At 55.7% G+C, this 19,852-nt stretch overlaps 2 protein-coding genes across 3 annotated transcripts; one reads left to right on the top strand and one right to left on the bottom strand.

Annotated features, from left to right (window-relative positions):
• The first annotated feature begins 820 nt into the window (after positions 1–820).
• On the top strand, positions 821–9,424 carry Klhl21 (kelch like family member 21). The gene is made up of 4 exons (XM_021160366.2): positions 821–1,879; positions 4,214–4,619; positions 6,195–6,267; positions 7,168–9,424. Exons 1-4 carry the CDS (start codon positions 859–861, stop codon positions 7,459–7,461), a joined length of 1,794 nt encoding a protein of 597 aa, XP_021016025.1. The 5' UTR covers positions 821–858; the 3' UTR covers positions 7,462–9,424.
• Positions 9,425–11,545: 2,121 nt separating this feature from the next.
• On the bottom strand, positions 11,546–19,704 carry Zbtb48 (zinc finger and BTB domain containing 48). 2 transcript variants are annotated; one of them, XM_021159642.3, is made up of 11 exons: positions 19,599–19,704; positions 18,444–19,115; positions 17,834–18,075; positions 14,492–14,603; positions 13,829–13,921; positions 13,346–13,432; positions 13,093–13,247; positions 12,582–12,718; positions 12,347–12,511; positions 11,969–12,057; positions 11,546–11,894 (listed from the first exon to the last, which is right to left on the bottom strand). In XM_021159642.3, exons 2-11 carry the CDS (start codon positions 19,110–19,112, stop codon positions 11,598–11,600), a joined length of 2,046 nt encoding a protein of 681 aa, XP_021015301.1. In that variant the 5' UTR covers positions 19,113–19,115; positions 19,599–19,704; the 3' UTR covers positions 11,546–11,597. The 2 variants fall into 2 exon arrangements, with proteins under 2 accessions (XP_021015301.1, XP_085694683.1); XM_085838557.1 differs by having other exon boundaries at positions 12,347–12,718; positions 13,093–13,432.
• Positions 19,705–19,852: the final 148 nt, after the last annotated feature.

The following is a 19,852-nucleotide window of genomic DNA, read 5'->3' as shown; positions in this document are numbered from 1 at the left end:
GGCTCCTTCTCCAAGAGTACTTACATATATACATACATTACACGCATATACATACAAACAAGCCCCCACTGCATCACCACTCAACTGTGACTGCTACCCGCTCTGCAGCTTTTCAAGGTGCTTCCCTGACGGACCCTGAGCTGGACCCATCGAGCCACCCGGAGGACTGGGAGCCTGAGCGCTCCCCAGCAGACCAGCTCCTACCCTTTCTGAGAAGCCTGCACGTAAAGTAAAGCTACTGCTTTGCTGACTAAACTTGACTGCTGATGCGCTGGAAACTCAGGCATGAACACTGTGGAGCACATTCCTGGAGTCTGGCCCCACCAATTTGCTTAAACGCGCCAAGAATAAAAGACGACGACGAAAACCCTTCGAATTTGTTCGTGTTTTGGTGCTGAATTGTGAAAATACCATTTGAAATCTGACTGGGTTAAGTAGCTACCCCTGGAGCCACTGAAACTAAAACAGGGTCGTCACTCCCAGATGTTCTGAAGTTCCCAGGAGCGCAATAGGGAATTTGAGACCAAAGGGGTGATTACGGATTCGGGCGCCGAGCTCGCCTCTCCAGACCTCTTTCTGCAAACCGCTGGGCTGGGGAGTGGTTAGCCCTCACTTGTCACCCGCCGTTCTCAGCGGAGCGTCAGCTGGAGACGACTGGAACCCCCGGAAGGGAGGAAAGGGGCCGGCGTAGGCGGCTGTGACTCAGACCGCAGTACTGGGAACAGAAGGGTTAAATGGGCAAGGTTAGTGGCGCTCCGCCCCAACAGACCCCGCCCACGGAGGCCGCGGCTGGTCTGCGTATTTATAGAGGCGGTGCCCGGCGCGCCGGGGCGTCCCTGTGACCCGCAGCTCCGCGTCATGGAGCGGCCGGCGCCTTTGGCCGTGCTGCCCTTCTCCGATCCCGCGCACGCCCTGAGCCTGTTGCGCGGCCTCAGTCAACTGCGCGCTGAGCGCAAGTTCCTGGATGTGACCCTGGAGGCGGCGGGCGGCCGCGACTTCCCCGCGCACCGCGCCGTGCTGGCGGCCGCTAGTCCCTACTTCCGCGCCATGTTCGCGGGCCAGCTGCGCGAGAGCCGCGCCGAGCGCGTGCGCCTGCACGGGGTGCCGCCCGACATGCTGCAGCTGCTCCTGGACTTCAGCTACACCGGCAGAGTGGCGGTGAGCGGCGACAACGCCGAGCCGCTGCTGCGCGCCGCCGACCTGCTGCAGTTCCCCGCCGTGAAGGAGGCGTGCGGCGCCTTCCTGCAGCAGCAGCTCGACCTGGCCAACTGCCTGGACATGCAGGACTTCGCCGAGGCCTTCAGCTGCTCGGGGCTGGCGAGCGCTGCGCAGCGCTTCATCCTGCGCCACGTGGGCGAACTGGGCGCCGAGCAACTGGAGAGGCTGCCGCTGGCGCGCTTGCTGCGCTACCTGCGCGACGACGGGCTGTGCGTGCCCAAGGAGGAGGCGGCCTACCAGCTGGCGCTGCGCTGGGTCCGCGCGGACCCGCCGCGCCGCGCGCCGCACTGGCCGCAGTTGCTGGAGGCTGTGCGCCTGCCCTTCGTGCGCCGCTTCTACCTGCTGGCACACGTGGAGGCCGAGCCACTGGTGGCGCGCTGCCCGCCTTGCCTGCGCCTGCTGCGCGAGGCCCGCGACTTCCAGGCGGCTCGCTACGACCGGCACGACCGCGGGCCCTGCCCCCGCATGCGTCCGCGCCCGTCCACCGGCCTGGCCGAGATCCTGGTGCTGGTGGGAGGTTGCGACCAGGACTGCGACGAGTTGGTCACGGTCGACTGCTACAATCCGCAGACCGGCCAGTGGCGTTACCTGGCCGAGTTCCCCGATCACTTAGGTGGGGGCTATAGTATCGTGGCTCTGGGCAACGACATCTACGTGACGGGTGAGTGCGCTGGTGGATTTCCAAGAGAGATACACTCAGGACCTGGCCTCCTAGGGCCTGACCTAGCCCTTGGCAGGGCTACTTCCTTAAGTTCTCCATCTGTTTTTAAGCTAGAAGAGCCTCCCTGTAAGAGCAGAGACATAGCTCCTTTGTGGGTCTCTGTGCCCCTTGTGGTACAGTCTGCCTTGCTTAGCCAACTCCTTGCCCTGAGGTACCTCCCTCTTTTGAGTTGGAAAAGACCGGGCTTTGACCTGGCACAATGGGTGCTTTCTTTTAATCCCCAAGGAATGCGGGGACAGGATGCAGGCTGGCGCCTGGTGAGGCATCTTTCCCTCCCCAAAGCAGGGACATTTCTCCCTCCCTTCTAAGCCACAGGGGCCTCCTGACTCAAGGCTTTGTCACCAGTGACCAGGTTTCTTAGAACCCGCACCTAGGCGGTGCAGTGTGGATCACATGGTATTTAGGCTGTTCTAGTCTACGACTGTAAACATGGTCACATGTTGAGAGATTTTCTTCCACTTACTTGGCTGAAACCCCAAAACACTGCCGAGTCACGGTAGGCGGGCCCCAGCCTGCCCCAGTACTGGGCTTCTCCCACGTTTTTTCACTAAGGATGAATCCCTGATCAAACTGGAGGGAAGCTACAGGAGGCCAAGAGGGATGGCCTCTGGAACTGCTATATAAGGAAAGACCACTGAGGCCTCTGGCCCTATTATCAGGCAGGCAGGCATGAGGCTGGGTCGTCACGGGGGCTGTGCTTAGGGTGGCACATTCCACATAAAGCCTACCCTGATGTTGCTATGTCGGAACAGAAGAGGGACACATCCCGACTCGTCAGTGTCCGGACGTTCTGACCAGCCGCCCTGAGTCCAGCTCTCTGCTGAAGCCTGCCAGAGTGTAGCCCTCTTTAACAACCTGAGACCGACTCTGTTGTTTTGGGTTCCTCCCTTGCCACCCTGCCCCCATCTCCTCTGAAGTCTGGCTAGTGATTTTGAGCAGAGAACGCCTTCCCAGAACTGGCCAGACTCGCCCTTGAATAAATGTCACAGCTGAACAGCTAATCAGGTTTAGGCCGGTGGCACCGTCCTGGCATTCAGCTGCTGGTAGGGGATTTTCCTGAGGGTCAGGAAGCCGCTTCAGCTGCTTTGCAGGGTCCCTGTAAAAGGCCCACAGATGCCTCAGACTCTCTTTCCTCAATAGCTCCGGGCTGAGAGACAGACAGAATGTCTCTGTCCTGTTCAAGGCGGGCGCCAGCAGGGAAAGGCAAGGGGCACAGCCTCCAGGATTCCTGCAGTCTCCTGATAGCATGAAAGTTTTGTGGTCTTAGATCCACTTTACACACTGTTTTGTAAGACAGGGTTTCTCTGTCCTGGAACTCTCTCTGTAGGCCAGGTTGGCCCAAACCTCACAGAGATCTGCCTCCTTAATAGCCTTTTAAAAAAGACTTGTACACACACACATATCAGTGTCTGTCATACTTGTATAGCTTGATAAGAATTTCAAGTGAAACGCGCCCTTGTGCCCTCCACTAAAGTGCAAACTAGAATGGCAGAGTGTATGGAGGTGTGGCTTGCTGTGTTAGGTCTCTTGGGGAACGCTGTGTATTCTCACCCTGCCCTGGCACAATCCTGGTTTGAAAGTGCCCAGGAAGTCTAGGATTTGGTGGCCAAGTCCGATGTTTGGTGTGTACCGGGAAGAGCCACCCAGAGCCAAGGCTTGGCTGTTCTGAGTTAGTTAAGTGTGGTGGTTTTGGTGGGGGAGGGCACTTCTCATTTTATTATTTTACTTTTTATGTACGTGCGTGTTTTGCCTGGGTGTAACCTGCACCACGTTCATACCTGGTGCCCACCGAAGCCAGAAGAGGGCACCAGATCCTCTAGGACAAGCGTCATGGATGCTTATGAGCTGCTGTGTGGATGCTGGGAATGGAACCCAGGCCTGAGAAAGGGTAGCCGGTGTTCTCCGCCCTCGTTTTGTTTCTTGGGATGGGGTCTCATGTAATTCAGGGTAACCCGAACCCCTGAGGGCTGAGATTATAGATGTATTGCTCTCTGGGGAGCAAACCCAGGCTTCATGCGTGCTATGGTAAGCGCCCTACCAGCTTAGCTGAAACCGTAGTCCAAGACTATTGAGACCCACAGCATCTTTCGTCCTTGGTTTGATAGCAATTAGTTCAGTGCCTCAGTGACAGTTTGGTGAGGTCTTCAAGGGGACAGATGACAGGGGTGAGACTAATTCCTCCTTAGGGAGAGGCCGACCCTGAAGTCCAGGAAGGCACAGGTGGGTGACTCACCGCATGTGGGCTGACCATCTGTCCTTTGTACGCCCCGGCAGGCGGGTCTGATGGCTCCCGGCTCTATGACTGCGTGTGGAGATACAACTCGAGTGTGAACGAGTGGACGGAGGTGGCACCCATGCTCAAGGCCCGAGAGTACCACAGCTCCTCAGTGCTAGACGGCCTTCTGTATGTGGTGGCGGCCGACAGCACGGAGCGCTATGACCATGCCACCGACTCCTGGGAGGCACTGCAGCCTATGACCTACCCCATGGACAACTGCTCTACCACTGCCTGCCGAGGCCGACTCTACGCCATCGGCTCCCTGGCAGGCAAGGAGACCATGGTGATACAATGCTATGACCCAGACACCGACCTGTGGTCTTTGGTGAACTGTGGCCAGCTCCCACCCTGGTCCTTTGCACCCAAGACTGTGACTTTGAATGGACTCATGTACTTCGTCAGGTGAGGCCATGGCGTACTGGTTTTTGACTCCTAATCCCTGTGCCCATTTTATAGATGAGTACTGGGGAGGCCAAGCTGGGATCAGAGGCTAGGGACACCCCTTAGATCATTGCTGTGGGCTTTAGGTTTTCTTATTCAGTCCACATCAAGGATAGTGGAGTCTTGGCAGTGCCTAGCTATGCATCTAGTGGCTTACCATGCATCCATTGGCCACATAGATGTGCAGGCACATGCACGTGTCTGAGTGAGACCAAGATCTTGAGACGTCTCAGCTCTCTACCCTAGCCCCATCTGCAGGTTTTTGATGCCTGGTCAGGTCACAGTCAAATACACCTTGACTAAAGTGGCTACTGGGCATCTGGGAGAAAAATTGGATGCCTGTGTCCTGTGTGTGCATGTGTGCATGCACGTGTGTGTATTCGCTGCTTTGCTTCCTGGTCCAGTGTCTGCCAGCAGCTGTGGGGGCTGGGACAGAGGGAGGGAGGGAATGACAGACATTGCCCCATGTCTCCTTTTGGTCACAGACTTTGATCTGGGATCCCACAGGTGGGTACCCTCTGCTTCTGGGCCCAGGAACAGCAGTGACCTTTGCCTGTCCTGCCCCTCCAAGCAGGAGGTGTTTGTACTCTGAGGAGTCAAAAGGGGACAGAGGTGTTTTGCTTGGCATCTGAGAGGCTGAGGGACCTGGCGTCTTTAAATCCCAGAACCTGAAGATCTTTGAGAATGCCCTGGAACTTTCCTGGATCCTGTTATAAAACTGCCTGGCCCTTCACTAGTCCACCCCACCTCCTGTGGTATCTTTAAGAAGTGGGAGGGCCTGGCTATAAATACAACTTTGAAGAGTGCCAGGTCTTTGCTTCAGCCCCTCCACAGTGGCTGCCAGCCCAGTACCTTTGAGAATGCCCTCCGGTCCTAAGGTCCTAGGGCGGACTGTTCCCCATGGCTGTTCTGGGTCCTGACACTTGCTGGCTCTCCTTACAGATGGGAGTTGATGTTGATTGCCTGCCCTCCACGTGGAAGTGGGAGGGCTTTGCCCAGCTAGTGGTTTGCTTCTGTGCCACCCACACAGGAAGCCGGGTCAGCCCAACCTCAGTGCCTGGATAAAAGCAGACAGTGTTTTGTGATCCCAGGGTGCACCTATGTCCCAAGAGCCCTGTCAGGGACACACACAGCCAGTGCTCTGTGACGACCATAGCACTCTGTAGCTGTTCTCAGTGGCCAGTGAAAGCTGCTGTCTGGGGCCCCTGCCGTGTACCCACTCCGTGCAGCTTTCTGGAAAAGGCGAAGATGTTGACTATGACTGGGGGTGGCAGCCTTGAAGAGGGAAGAGAGGGATCCCTGTCCAGCCTGGCCCCTTCAAGCTGTGGCTCTTTGGTCTCTGCTGGAAAGAAAGCAGGGAGTGTAGAGATACCCAGTGGGTTCAAAGCCAGCCTGGACTACAAACCAAGACCCTGTCTCAAAAATAAATATACATACAGGTTCATGGGAAGAGTCCCCAAGTGGAGGGCCCTGTGGCCCTTCACACCCGAGGCTGCTTCTGGCTAACCGGGTGCCTCTTCCTCCACTGCTCCACAGGGATGACTCTGCCGAGGTGGACGTCTACAACCCCACTAAAGACGAATGGGACAAGATCCCATCCATGAATCAGGTAAGTCTGCAGGTGTGGCAGCGCCTGTAAGCTCAGGCTAGCCCCGCTTTTGCAACGGCACTGTCATTTAGATTGTTTGGGGCACAGTCATGGTAGGTGGAGCTTCTACTAAGCCCTCTCCAGGTGTTCTCTGAGTTAGTGGGAGGCTGCTGCTACAGTCTACCTTTGAAACTCGAAGGTACAGGGGTGGGGGGGTGGGGGGTGTGTGTGTTAGGATCTCAAGGGACCAGGCCAGTGGTTGCCGCACCCTTACTGTGAGCCACCAAACAGAAGAGATGAGGAATTAGATGAGTTTCCCACAAAGAGACTAAATACTGAGGCCCCGGGGCTGGTGTGTTTGTGTGAACACCAGCAGCCATTGTGGCTAAAGGGAATGAGCTCAGACAGGTCTCTGGGTGTGACATACCCCTGCTTGCTTCCTGAGGAATTGGCCTTGGTGATGTAATATATTTATTAGACACACTGTGTGCTGTGAATGGGGGACTGGGAGGGGAGGACCCTTGCTGCTGCTGCTGTCTGGTCAGGGCCTCCTGTCTCTGCTTGCTGAGAAAGGTCTAAGGCTGATAGTGTAGTGACCCTTGGAAGGCTTTGTAGCATCTGACCAGGGTCCCCAATGGCTGTACCAGCATACTTCATCCTGTCTGTACAATGGACAAGCCTGCCCTAGAGGGCTGATGCAGGGATGCTGGGTGTGGGCCACACCTGAGACCATGTTGACCACGTGGGGAAGGAGAAGCATTGTATTGCTCTGTCTCTACATCTGGAAAGCTGTCTGAGGATGGTTCTCAGTGCTGTGGTGACATACTGAGCTGTTCCCTGGAAATTACTAGAGCAATCAGGGAGAGCGGTCTGCCCAGCCACGGTTGCTTGTCTTTCTCACTCCTCCATCTTGACCCACAGGTACACGTTGGGGGCAGCCTGGCCGTCCTGGGAGGCAAACTCTATGTCTCTGGGGGGTACGACAACACCTTTGAACTCTCGGACGTGGTAGAGGCATATGACCCAGAGACCCGGGCGTGGAGTGTGGTGGGGCGGCTTCCAGAGCCCACCTTCTGGCACGGCAGTGTGAGCATCTTCCGCCAGTTCATGCCACAGACACCGGCAGGGGGGCGTGGCTTCGAGTTGAACAGTGGTAGCAGTGACGTGGATGCAGGCTACCACAGGCTGCCACAGAACCCCGAGGAGTTGCACTAGCCCAGGCCTGGCCCAGGGGAGGGCCTTGGTGCAAGGGGCCTGGCACCTGCAGGGAAGTGGCTCCAGGGTGCTTAGTGAGCACCTCGATGCACTGCGTAAAGGTTCTGTGAATTCAGGGCCTATGTCACAGCTTCTGGGGACTAAATAAGGTGGTGGTGACCACCATCATGAATCAGCCTTCAGAAGTCACCCCCAGCTCGTAGCATCCAGCTCACCGTGCAGGGAGCCTCTCCTTGCCCTCTCCTGGGCCTGTGCGCTCCCAGGGCAGAAGGTCCTGTAATGGTAAGAAAGTGGCCTGGCTTGGAGCACTGGGAATCAGGGAAAACAAAGGCAAAGGCTACAGTGAAGTGCTAAACTCCCCATCCAGTCCCAAGGCTCCTCCAGTGCTGCAGGTAGAGGGGTGTTCACACCACTGTCGGGTCTCACCGTATAGAAATTAAATACTGAGATTGAGCAGTGTGAGTCCAAGCTCTGTCCCCATAGCACGTGTTCTTGCCTGGCAAGGAGGCCCTCCCTAGGACGGGAGCAAAGCTCGCAGAGCTGGCTTGCTCTGGCAGCTCCTCGGGAGCCTCACTGATACTTAGCTAAGGGCCTGGGAGCAGAGACCCCTGCTTCTAAAGAGAGCCTAGTGGGGCGGCCCCAGCACTTGGCCGTAGGTTTGAAAAGCTTGTGGTTTTCTGCCGTGTGTGGAAAACCTAGGATTTCTAGGGTCATAGGGCCAGGGACACAAGTACTAGGGCACCTGGACCACAGCTTAGGGGATCCCTGGGTTTCTTTGTGACTTTGAGTGGTTTCATGGGTTTGGGAGCTGAGACCCCTTTGTACCCGGTAGGTTTGGCTGGGGTTTGTTACCTTTTGGGGGGAAGAGGCCATTAGGACTTTTTGTTATAGACAAAGCCAAAGTTCAGAGTTGCCTTTTTCTAGTGAACTCAAGGGCAGATGAGGCTCTAGGAACGGAAGTCTCTATCCCATCACATGCCTACTGCTGCCTTCTTGTCCAGTTGGCAGAGGGGGCTGCCTTAATTTACCAGGTACCCACCTGCTTCCTGTTTTGAAAGCCATGTTCTAGACGGCTCTGCTGGGCACCTGACTCTGGGAAAGGCGATAGGTAGGGGGCAGTGCTCTCCCAACCGAGGGCCCCTGGTGACCTAGGGTTCCCTTGGGGATGTGTGGGTTAGGGTTAGGCTTGTTTCATTTTCTGGTGCCGCCAGCCCATCCTTCCAGCGAGCGCTTTCTTTTCTCTGAACCTTAAAAGAGCTGCCTCCCAGGGCCACCAGAGTTGTTGACGCTCTGCTATGGAGTGCCTTGCCACAGCAGGGTGGGGTCCTGTGTGTGTGTGTGTATGTGTGTGTGAGGAGCTAATCTCAGTACTGGGGACAGTGTTGTTCAGTCCTCTTGGGGACAGGCTAGGAGGCTTTCCAGAGGAAGGGCACGGCCTGCAGCAATTACTGCAGGGTAGTGCACACTTGCACAGGGCCCCTCTGCCCTGCTCCAGAGCTGCTCAGGTTTCCACATCAGGGGCCCCCACCAAAACTAAGGATAGTAAGAAGTAGGCACTTTGTGTGTACCCACTGGGAGTCCAGGACTATCCCTCCCTGGGCGTCACCTTTGCCACTGGCTCTGGGCTGTAACCCACTGCTTATCACACGTCTCTACACTAACAGGGATTGAAGCTGGGCCACCTGGGTATGGGATTGTCCCTGTCACATGTACAAAGCTTTTATATGTTAGGACAAAACTAAGTTATGAGAAGTTCTGTGCCTGGTATTGATCTATAAGGGATTTTTCTTATATTTATGACTTCAGAGACTTATGAAGACCGCCTTCCATAGGAAGGCGGCACTCAGTCACCAGTGGCTGGGCAGATTTGTATATTTATTTTTGTCTGTTCTGTAGCTTCTGTGTCCAGCATCCTGAGGTCTTAGGGTGCTTCCTTAATTTTTGAAATAAAATGTTTCCTATATGGTGGGTGTCATGGCCTTCATCTTTTGACAGCGTAGTCTTGGCTCGCCTGGAACTCACTTTGTAGACCAGGCTGGCCTCAAACTTAGATCCACCTGCCTCTGCCTCCCAAGTGCTGAGATTAAAGGTGTGCGCCACTAACACCTGACGAGGTCAACCTCTTGCTGCTCTGTCTTCTGGGACTCCTTTGTGCAAAGGCTTACACTGGTGTGGTGGGAAGGATCTAGCTCGGGATACAGTGTCCGGCAGATTTAAGTTTGGCGAGCCCAGCATCTGAGGGAGCTTGCCTCACAGAGCCTTTGAGGCCCTTATGTCAGTGGTGAAACATGGCATGCTGCCCAAAGGCAGGCTCCCTGCCCATAAAGATGGACTCTGTGCTGGGAGGGTACCTACGTGGTGAACCCCAAAAGACTGAAAATCACAGACCTTTACATTTACAGCTCATAACAGAAGCAGACTTACTTACCTATGAAGTAGCGGTGAAAGTAACTTTATGGTTAGGGAGTCAACACCACCACTGCAAGAGGGGTTATGTTAAAGGGTTGCAGCATTAGGAAGGTTGAGAGCCACGGCTTTGAAGGGCTCCCTAACAGGCTGTGAGACTCCACACACACACACACACACACACACACACCCCCGACTCCCAAAGCCTTCAGGCTGGATCACTCTCTTTCCTCAGAGCCTATCTAAAGGCAGGGCAGGCTGGTGCCTGCGCTGGAAAGGAAACAGGCTAGGACCCCTGAGGATGGATGGAGGGTCTCCTGTGCTAAGTGCTGCACCCTGTAACTTTGTAGCATCTCCAGAACAGATCTGAGGCAGCTTAGTAACTGCACATTGCCCTATCTCAGCGGCTTCGTGGAATGAAAGGGAGTCACGTGGGTGTTTAAGTTCTGAGTTGAAAACTTTTCCTTTATTTTATGTGAGTACACTGTAGCTGTACAGATGGTTGTGAGCCTTCAGGTGGTTGTTGGGGATTGAATTTTTAGGACCTCTACTCCGGTCAACTCCATTCACTCGGTCCCTGTTCGCTCCAGCCCAAAGATTGATTTATTATTATATATAAGTACATTGTAGCTGACTTCTAACACACCAGAAGCAGGTATCCGATCTCCTTATGGGTGGTTGTGAGCCACCATGTGGTTGCTAGGATTTGAATTCGGGACCTTTGGAAGAGCCGTTGAGCCATCTCGCGAGCCCCAAAACCATTTTCCTCATCTCCCAAGTCCAGTGGGGATCAGTGGGGGAGCCAGGGAGTGGGCATGGATATTCCATCCCATGGAGCAAGGGGATTAGGCAAAGCCCACCTCCAGCTACCAGAACCATGAGCACTGATTCAGCCTGCCTGTTGAATGTCTGAATCTGACACTCCTACCAAGGCCTACGCCTCCTCTAACAAGGAAGGACACTGGTGACAGCCTTAACCAACAGTGTGGCAAAGATATATCCTAGCACTACTTCCTCTACCACAGTGGGAGGAAGGCCTAGCAGCCAGGCCCCAGAGCTCCTGCTATACCAATAGGCCAGGCAGGCATGAGAAAGCATCTTCAGACAGCAGGCCCCCTCCCCTGCCAGTACTGCTGCCGGCTTCCTTCTCAGTACTTCTCCGAGAAGCATGAGCAGCACGTACAAGCCCGTGCAAACATGGATGAAGCAGCAACTCGCTCAGGCGTGGAGGGAAACAAAGGAGTTGGGAGGTTCAGACAAGCATCTGCAGCACCCATGACACCCCGCTCTGTAAGAGGTTGGGACCGCCTGTGTCTCCTCCCTACGAGGGCAGGAAGCCTATTGAGGCCAGCTTGCTTAGCTGCTGCTGCCATGTTCAGCTTCATTAGACTTGCTTAATTCTGGCCAATGAAGCCAACACCATGGGTCCTGGCCACTTTGTCCAACTTCAGAGGTGTCAACCCCCGGCTGGCCTCGCCTACAGTATTCTAGATAAGGACGCTACCTGTTGGTGGGCAAGAGTGAGGGACAAGTGGGAGCCACCTCCATTCCCTCCTCAGCTTTGCTGGGAAGCAGCTGAGCTCAGGTCAAGGACTGGACTCCATGAGGGGACGACTAGGAAGGAGCGCTCCAGCGCAGGCCAGGCCGTAGCTGCAGAACACTAAGGAACAGACACCGAACAAGTGCTAAGTCACATGTTTATTGGTCAGTGGGGTCATCTGGGCAGGGGTCTACGTGTCACAGTCCTCGGGAACAGCAGCGGTGATGATGAGAGAGGGCTCCAGGACGCCAGGGCTAGCAAAGCTCTCCTCTGAACACAGTCTCTGGCTAGGGAGTTGGGAGGCAAGGCCACCCTGGGTCAGGGACTCCACAATGACCTCTGCAGAGCCCACCTCCAGGTCTGCAGGGGGCTGGAGAGCCACAACCACCATCTTCTCATCCTCAATGATGAGGTTGCGGAGCTTGCGCTGCCGGGGGTTGTAGTTCTCCACCCTGTCGTGGATCTCCATGTGCCTCCGCAGGTGAGCCTGGGGGGAGCAGAGCTCAGAGCTGGGGACGGAAGGGAAGGGAGGAGGGGAGCAGGGGACCCGGCCTGGCCTACCTGCCGAGTGAACTTGTAGCCACACTCGGTGCACTCGAACTTTCTCACACCTTTGTGTCGCCTGACGTGCACTCGTAGCTGTTCCACAGCTGGAGGAGGAAAGGGACCCCGGGCGTTAGGAGCAGGGCTCCCCTACTCCAGGCCCTACAGCACCACACTGAGGTCACTGCTGCCCAGGTGCAGGGTGCCCTGTCCCCACGCTCACTGTCAGAGAAGCTCCACTCTCACCTCTCAGCACCTGGAAGATGGAGCTGCTGAAGGTTCTGAGGAGCACGCGGAAGCTACCGTCACCCTTGATCTCTGTGTAGACCCTCCAACCCAGGCGGGCAGGAAACAGAAGCCAGGCCCACTATTCTCCTACAGCTTGTCTACAATTACCTTTGAAGGTCTTGCCACAGATCTGGCAGAAGTGGGGCCTGCCCTCTTGATGGCGGCTGGCCACATGCCTCAGAAGGGGGCCCTTCTCAGTGAAGCGCTGCTCACAGAATTCACAGCTGAAAGGCCTCTCGCCCGTGTGGGTGCGGTTGTGCTTGTCCAAACTGGCTATGGGGGACAAAGTGGAACTCAGTGGCTGTCTCAGCCCTGGGGCAAGGAGGGGCTGGGCCTGCCTCACCTTGGGTGCGGAAGGTCTTCCCACAGAGGTGGCACTGGAAAGGCTTCTCGCCGGTGTGTGTGCGCAGGTGCATGTTGAGGTTGGCCTTCTGGGTGAAGGCATGGCTGCAGAACTCACAGACGTAAGGCCTTTCATTCCTGTTCAGATGGGAGCACAAAGCAGAGGCCATCACTGTGGGGACGCCATCCCTGTCCACCTACTCTGCTGGAGTGGACATGGCAATAAGCAGCAGGACTTGGGTAGCCAGCAAGGGATACCACCATTCCCAGAAGCAAAAGGCAAATCTCTATTGCAGGGAGTCAGGAAGCTAAAGGATAAGGATTAGCCCCGGGAGGGGAGGCAGAGACCTGCCCCAGCCTGAGTCCTCCCCGGCAGCCTAGCAAACTGCCTGCCTCTCACCTCCACCCTGGAAGGGCTACAAGTGTGAGACTCAGGGAGGAGGAGGCGGCCGCTTCCTGCGGTAGCAGGGCCACACTCTGCACAGAGGGAGCACTCCACTCCTCCTTCATACCTGTGCTTGGCCTTGATGTGCATCTGCAGCCCATTGCGGCTCGAGGCCCGGTGCCCGCATTCCTCACACACAAAGAGCTTTTCTCCACGATGCTTAAAAGCCTCGTGCAGCTGTAGCTCCGTCCTAGACAGGAAGCACTTGGCACAAGTGGGGCACTGCAGGTGGGTGAAACGGGCAGAGGGAGCGCACCCAGGTGAGGACAGGGTTGAGCTGTCCCAGAGCCACCGGAACCCCAGCCCTGTCTGGCACTTACTGCATGGGGTTTAGGGGCTCCGTGCAGCTTGATCATGTGGCTCTGCAAGTCTTTCTTCTGCATGAACTGCTGGGAGCAGGAGGAACACTGAAAAAACAGGCCCAGTCAGGTCCAGTGCGGCCGGCACCATCAGTGCCCTGCTCTCAGCACACGGGGAAGGGCCTAGTCCATACACAGGGACAGTCCTTGATGGCTAAAGGTTGGCTCCCAAGAGGGGGCGATATTCAGCCAGCCATACTACCCCAGAAGAATGCTGAGCAAGCAAGGCTGCAGAGTCGCTCTACCTACAGAAGTGGTGTCTCTGGATGGGCAAAGAAGGCAGACTTCAAGGGAGAGGTGCCGGGTACCACCTCAGGCAAAGAGCTGTGCACCCCCTGCCCCACCCCATGGCTCTGGAACATGTGCCAGGTACCACCCCAGGCAAAGAGCTACATACCCCGCCCCCCAACCCCAGCCTGTGGCCCTGGGACAAGCGGGCCTGACCTTGTAGGGCATCTCCCCTGTGTGAGACACCATGTGCACGCGCAGCTCCATCCTCCGTCGGAAGGTCTCCTGGCATACGGAGCATGTGAAGACCTGGCAGTGTGAGGGGCAAGCAGGGCCAGCATCAGGGAGGGCCTCTGCCTGCGACGGCAGCCTCTGCAGGGGCTTCCAAACGCTGCTGGGAAGTGTCTGCCTGGGGTAGGGGATGCTGGGGTAGGAGAGGGCAACATGTAACCTGCCTGCCTTGACCATCAGAGCACTGCACACTACCACACGCCAGACCCTTCTTGGCTTCAGACAGGCTAGAGACAGAGACAGCTGCTACTGGCCAGTCTCTGGGAAGAGGATGACTGGGATTTAGCCAAACACTACCCACTTGGAGGGGCGGGGTGCTGACAAGGTGGCCCTTCCTAGCAGCCATCTCCCACAAATATTTTACTTGCTCCAAAGTATAAGATGGAGCTAGACCAGGAGCCCAGGCAGGCAAACCCAAAATATCCCTTGTGCCCTCTGAACTCCGACATGTACTAGGATGTGGACCTGCCAGGCCCCACAGTTCTTATTTTATAATCCCATAGGCTTTCCTGAGGATCCTTCCCAAATGGCATGAAGACACAGGCACTGTGCTGCTGCCCACAAATACTTGGACAAATTCCCAAGTACCTGTTCTGAGCGGTTCATGCAATTCCTGGCTTCATGTTCCAAGAGATTCTCCTTGCGGAAGTAACACTTCCCACATTTGGGACACTCGAAGGGTTTCTCCCCAGTGTGTTTCCTGCCAGGAAGAGAGGCCACAGAGGCGTGGGGGCTAAGAGGGTTTCCTAGCTCTCTGATCCTCCAGTTCTTGCCACAGACATGCTGTGCTCATCAGGAGGAATAGGTGTCCTAAGGCTAGCTGGAGTTAACCATGTAGACTTAGCGACACCCAGGTTGCTCATGTAAGGGAAGGCTAGAAACCCCCTCCAGCTTAGAGAGCCTCAGGAAGAAACAGTAGCCATGGGTCCAAATGGTCCCATGCTGGAAAGACAGCCAGGAGGGAGCCAGGAGGAGCCAGCCCTTCGTCTGCCAGCCTCCCTAAATGGCCGCCTCAAAACTTCACTGATGAGACCTGGTTGACATCCTCCTCTCTGCGGACGCCATGTTCAGCACCATGGCAGGACAGGTGATATGGCTCAATGCTCAGCAGCGCTTGCAGCTGAGAAGCCAGAGGACCCAGGTTCAATCCCTGAGACACATGAGGTGAAGAAAACAACTCCCACAAGCTGTACACTGATGTCTGCACATGACCCTCCCACACTCAATAAAGAAGTAAATGTGGAATTCCACGACCAGATCCTGTGCGTCCATTTCACAGGTGCCAGCAAGGCTGTGGCTGGAGCAGTTCATGGAGTCCTTGAGTCACCACCGGTTCCTGGCTCCCTACCTATCTCTCCAGGAGGCTCCATTAAGTCCAGATGTCTTTGCAGAAAAGGTGGCCCCTTTGGACTCACAACCTTCCAGTGCTTATTTTGTACTGAGAGAGCCCAGGGGGCAGAGGACATGGGTAACCAGTGAACCAGCCTGCCCCTCACTGACCTTACCCCATGCCCAACTCCAGGTCAGGCCCTACCACTCACAACAGCCAGCCAGCTCTGCTCCCAGCAAGAAGACTCTCCCCAGTGACTGGCTTCCACACGTCCTCCAAATCTCCTAGCCTAGACGGGTGGCAGAGGCCGGCGGTGTAACCTCAGCTACTTGGTCTGGATCTTTCCCCCCTAGCATTCTGGGGACTGAACATGGGGGGTCTCACGTGGCAGGCAAACTGATTAAGACTGATCTACAGCCAGGCAGTGGTGGCGCACACCTTTAATCCCACCACTTAGGAAGGCAGAGGCAGACGGATTTCTGAGTTCCAGGCCAGCTTGGTCTATAGAATGAGTTCCAGGACAGCCAGGGCTACACAGAGAAACCCTGTCTCGGGAAGAAAAAAAAAACAAAAGACTGAGCTACAGTCCATTCCCAGCTGCTCCAAGCTGAGGCAGAAGGATCCTCAGCCTAGGCAATTTGTCTCACTACAAATGGGCTGGGTGTAGCTCAGTGGCAAAGACCTTGGGCTTCAGTCCCTAGCACTGAAGGTTACAAGGCAGGAGGAAGTACCCCACCTTCTAAATAAATAAATAAATAAATACCGCCCCGGGCCACTAACCTTATCTATACTGTAGACTCCAATTCCCCTGCCCTACTCTCCTACCTCCCCAAACAGGGTGCCACACACTGAAGCCCCAACTGGCCTGGAACTCCCAAAAAGTGCAGGCTCAGGCTGTCTGCTTCATCCTAAAGCACTGCTTCCTTTCCTGCAAGACACAAGGCTTTCTGTATCTGTGCTGCATCCGAGCGCCATAGAGACCTTCATCTTCAAGGGCTACATCATCTTATCCCAAGTGCAGCAGCTTGCTGAATAAACCAAACAAACCCTGACCTGAGAGCCATGGGTAGCACTGAGTCTCCTGTATGTCCGTCCAGAAGCCAACTTACTCTCATCTTCTTCACTATAAGAATCCTTATCCCCGTAGTCCCCGCCACTGCAAGGACCTCGTTTTCTATTATTCTTTTGAGGCACGGTATCCCTGTGTAGTCCTGACTGACCTGAAACTCACTACACAGACTCAAGCATCCAGCAAGCCTTGTGCCTATATTTTCCAAGTGCTGGATTAGACGAGTGCAGCCACGCCTAGATACAAGCATCTCTTGAAGCCATTCCTTCCCAGTTCTCAGGGCCATCAGCGAACCACAGACCACGGAAGGAATGAAGGGAGCATGGGCAGATATGTATAGCCTCATCTACTCCAAGGCCAAAGCCCAGGCATGACAAACAGGTCTCACTCCTACACCAGGTGAGCACCAGTGGCTTGCCAGAGTGACACACTGACAACACAGCCTGGCTCAGTACTACAGGAGACTAGTATGTCTGCTTAGCAGCTGAGATGGGGCTGTGTCTGCAGCACTCACTTTTATTATTATTTTTGGTGTGTTGGGAGGGCATTGGTTTTTCGAGACAAGACTTCTCGGTGTATCCCTGGCTGTCCTGGAACTCAGGCTGTAGACCAGGCTGACCTCAATACCCAGAGATCCGCCTGCCTCTGCCTCCTAAGTGCTGAGATAAAAGGTGTGCACCACCATGCCTGGCATGTGGTATGGGATCTCAAGTAATTTGAACTCAAAACAAGGTATGGTGGCACATGGCTTTTATCCCAGCACTTGGGAGGCAGATGAAGGTGGATCTCTGAATTGGAGGCCAGCCTGGTCTACACAGTGAGAATTACAGGGCAGCCAGGGCTACACAGAAACCCTGTCTCAAAAAACAAACAAACAAAAAGCCTCACAAAACTAACAAGAGGGGGGCTGGTGAGATGGCTCAGTGGGTAAGAGCACCCGACTGCTCTTCCGAAGGTCCAGAGTTCAAATCCCAGCAACCACATGGTGGCTCACAACCATCTGTAACGAGATCTGACTCCCTCTTCTGGTGTGTCTGAAGACAGCTACAGTGTACTTACATATAATAAGTAAATAAATTTATTTAAAAAAAAAAAAAAAAACTAACAAGAGGAAACCCTCCAAGTCATAAAAGGTCCCTCTTAGACAAATGGTTCCTTATACATCTCTGACTTGCAAAGCTAACATCCACAGAAACACAGGCAACCTCCGTCCTTTCCATCAGCCTCTCGTCATAGCCCACACTGTCTATCAGACCTCAGCTTCAGCTCAGGAAGGGGCCAGAGGCTTGTCTTGTGTGGGCAGAGGCCTGCCCACAGTCAAACTCCACAGTGGGTAGAATGTACTAACCAGGTGTCCACAAACCCACAACTCACAGAAAGACAGGAAGAGGAGGCATGCTGACCAGCCACTATCTGGGCCTGACCTAGGATCCCCAGCCCCGCAGAGCCCAGAGGAGGGGAGTACAGGACCCTCTCCTGCAACACGGAAGGGCAGATAGGAAAAGGAAATTAAAACAAGCAGAGCATTTACCTGTTGTGGACTTTCAGGTAATATTTGCTGAGGAACTTTTTGTGACATGTGGGACATTCGACCGGAACGGCTGCACCTTTTCTGCTGTCAGTGGGCTCGGCTGTGAGAGAACCTGCACCCAGGGCTGGCTCGGCTGCACAGGGCTTTCTAATCACTTTTGACTTCCTCCTGGTCAGCAGGGTCTCAGGCTCAGATACGTCATCACCATCCCTGTCGTCCTCCACTTGAACCACCACTTCCCACTAGAGCAGAGGAGGCAGCAGGAGGGGGTAGGGTCACCCAGGTATCAGCAGGACCCAGCCTTCAGTTCCAACATAAGCCCCACCCTCAGAGGGTCCGTTCACCAGAGACAACAGTTCCCTGCAGGGCCCAGAGAAGACTGCAATCTTGGACTTGGAGCACAGTGGCTATGTTAGCAGGGAGCTGGCCAGGTTCACTAACCTAAGGAAATACCTGTAACCCTGACGCTCACTCCACCCCAAGGAAGCTGGCCACCATGGACAAGTGTAGCTCGCAGAAGGTCAGCTGAGACCACTGGCTTCCCATGTTTGCTCCCGAAGTGTCGGTCTTTACCCTTATGCTTGCCTCCCCGGTTCCCTGAAAACAGTACCTCATTGCTCTCGCCCTGCAGCGGGGCACCTCCAGCCTCGAAGGGCCTTGGGGGCTCTTTGCAGTCCTCAGACTCTTTGTCCTCTGAGGGAGAAGGCTTCAAAGCCTGCGTGAGTTTCCCACAGAGGAAGGCCGTGTTGTTCTGAGCAGGTGTACCCTGCTGGGGCTGCTCAATGTCTCTGGGCTCCTGATCCACGGAGGCCAGGCTCAGAGTCCTGAAAACTTCCTCCTCATCCAAGTCTGTCGGCTCCTTCAGGTGGCTTTTCACGTCCTGGGAGGCAGGTTGACCCAGTCCACTCTGTGCCTGTCCCACTGAGGTTTGGGGCTGGAAGCTCTGACATAGCTCCACAGCCTCAGGCACCCGCAACTCCTTGGCTGCCAAGAGTACCTGATCCCTGTTCCCTGAGGTGAGGGCGAGGTGGCCGGTGTAGAAAAAGTCCAGCAGGAGGCCAAAAATCTCAGCAAAGCCCGCTGGGAGGACAACGCTGCCCCCTGTGCCATCCCCGTAGATTCTCTGGAAGAAATGGCTGCAACACGCCAGGACACTCCAGTGCGCCTTGAACACCAGGCCCCCCACGTCCAGCGTGGCGTCGCAATACTGGCCCTTCTCGCGCTGCTTGTTGAGTTCCTGCAGAACCCTCACGCTGTGCTGCACGAAGGAACCGTCCATAATCTGGAAGGGAAGGCAAACATGACCCCTCTGCTCAGCCCCAATCGGAAAAAGCCCTTTTGGACCGAGAGTGAGATGGACACTTGAACATCCACCCATGTCGGGATGCAGGCTTGGGTCAAGGTTAGAAGGTGCACACGGAGCACACAGCCAGAGTGGAGTCTTGGGGGGGCGGGGAGCGGCATGGGTTGGCCAGTGGGGAGAGAGCGGGAGAGGAAGTGCATGGCGGGAGACAAGACAGGGGCGGTCGGGATAGGGTGCTGGTGGGGAAAAAATGAAAATGAGAGTTTGGGGCTAGACCAGCGTGGACGACAGCTGATCTGTAGCGCACCCAACGGACAGCCAGTAAGGCAGGGCGGCGGCTGCGCACAGGTGACCCAAGCCCACGCCGCGCCTGCACATCGCGGGCGGATGGCTAGCGGAAGGCTCTCACACGCTCCTGAGAGCCCGAGGCGGCTCTCCACCTCCCTCCCGCACCCTCCTCACCCTGCCGGTCCTCCCGGCTCACACCGGCTTCACTGCTCCAGGCTAGACCACTTCCACCTCCCACAAGACTAACTACTGCCCGGCCCACAGCACGGAGACGCCGCCGTCGCCGCGCCGGATGTGACATACAGGCGCGCAGGCTAGAACAGGACGCCTCCGTGGCGCAATGTCCTCCGGTCCCGCCTCAAAGGCGGAGCCTCAGAAAGAGACCAATGGGCAGCACAGGGGGCGGGGCCAAGGGTAAATCCAACCGC

The sequence above is a fragment of the Mus caroli genome, unplaced genomic scaffold, assembly GCF_978045245.1.
Source record: "Mus caroli unplaced genomic scaffold, Mus_caroli_1 scaffold_6, whole genome shotgun sequence".
In the NCBI taxonomy this organism is placed as follows: domain Eukaryota; kingdom Metazoa; phylum Chordata; class Mammalia; order Rodentia; family Muridae; genus Mus; species Mus caroli.
The sequence above is the reverse complement of the archived record's forward strand: the minus strand, read 5'-3'. Positions and strand labels throughout refer to the sequence as shown.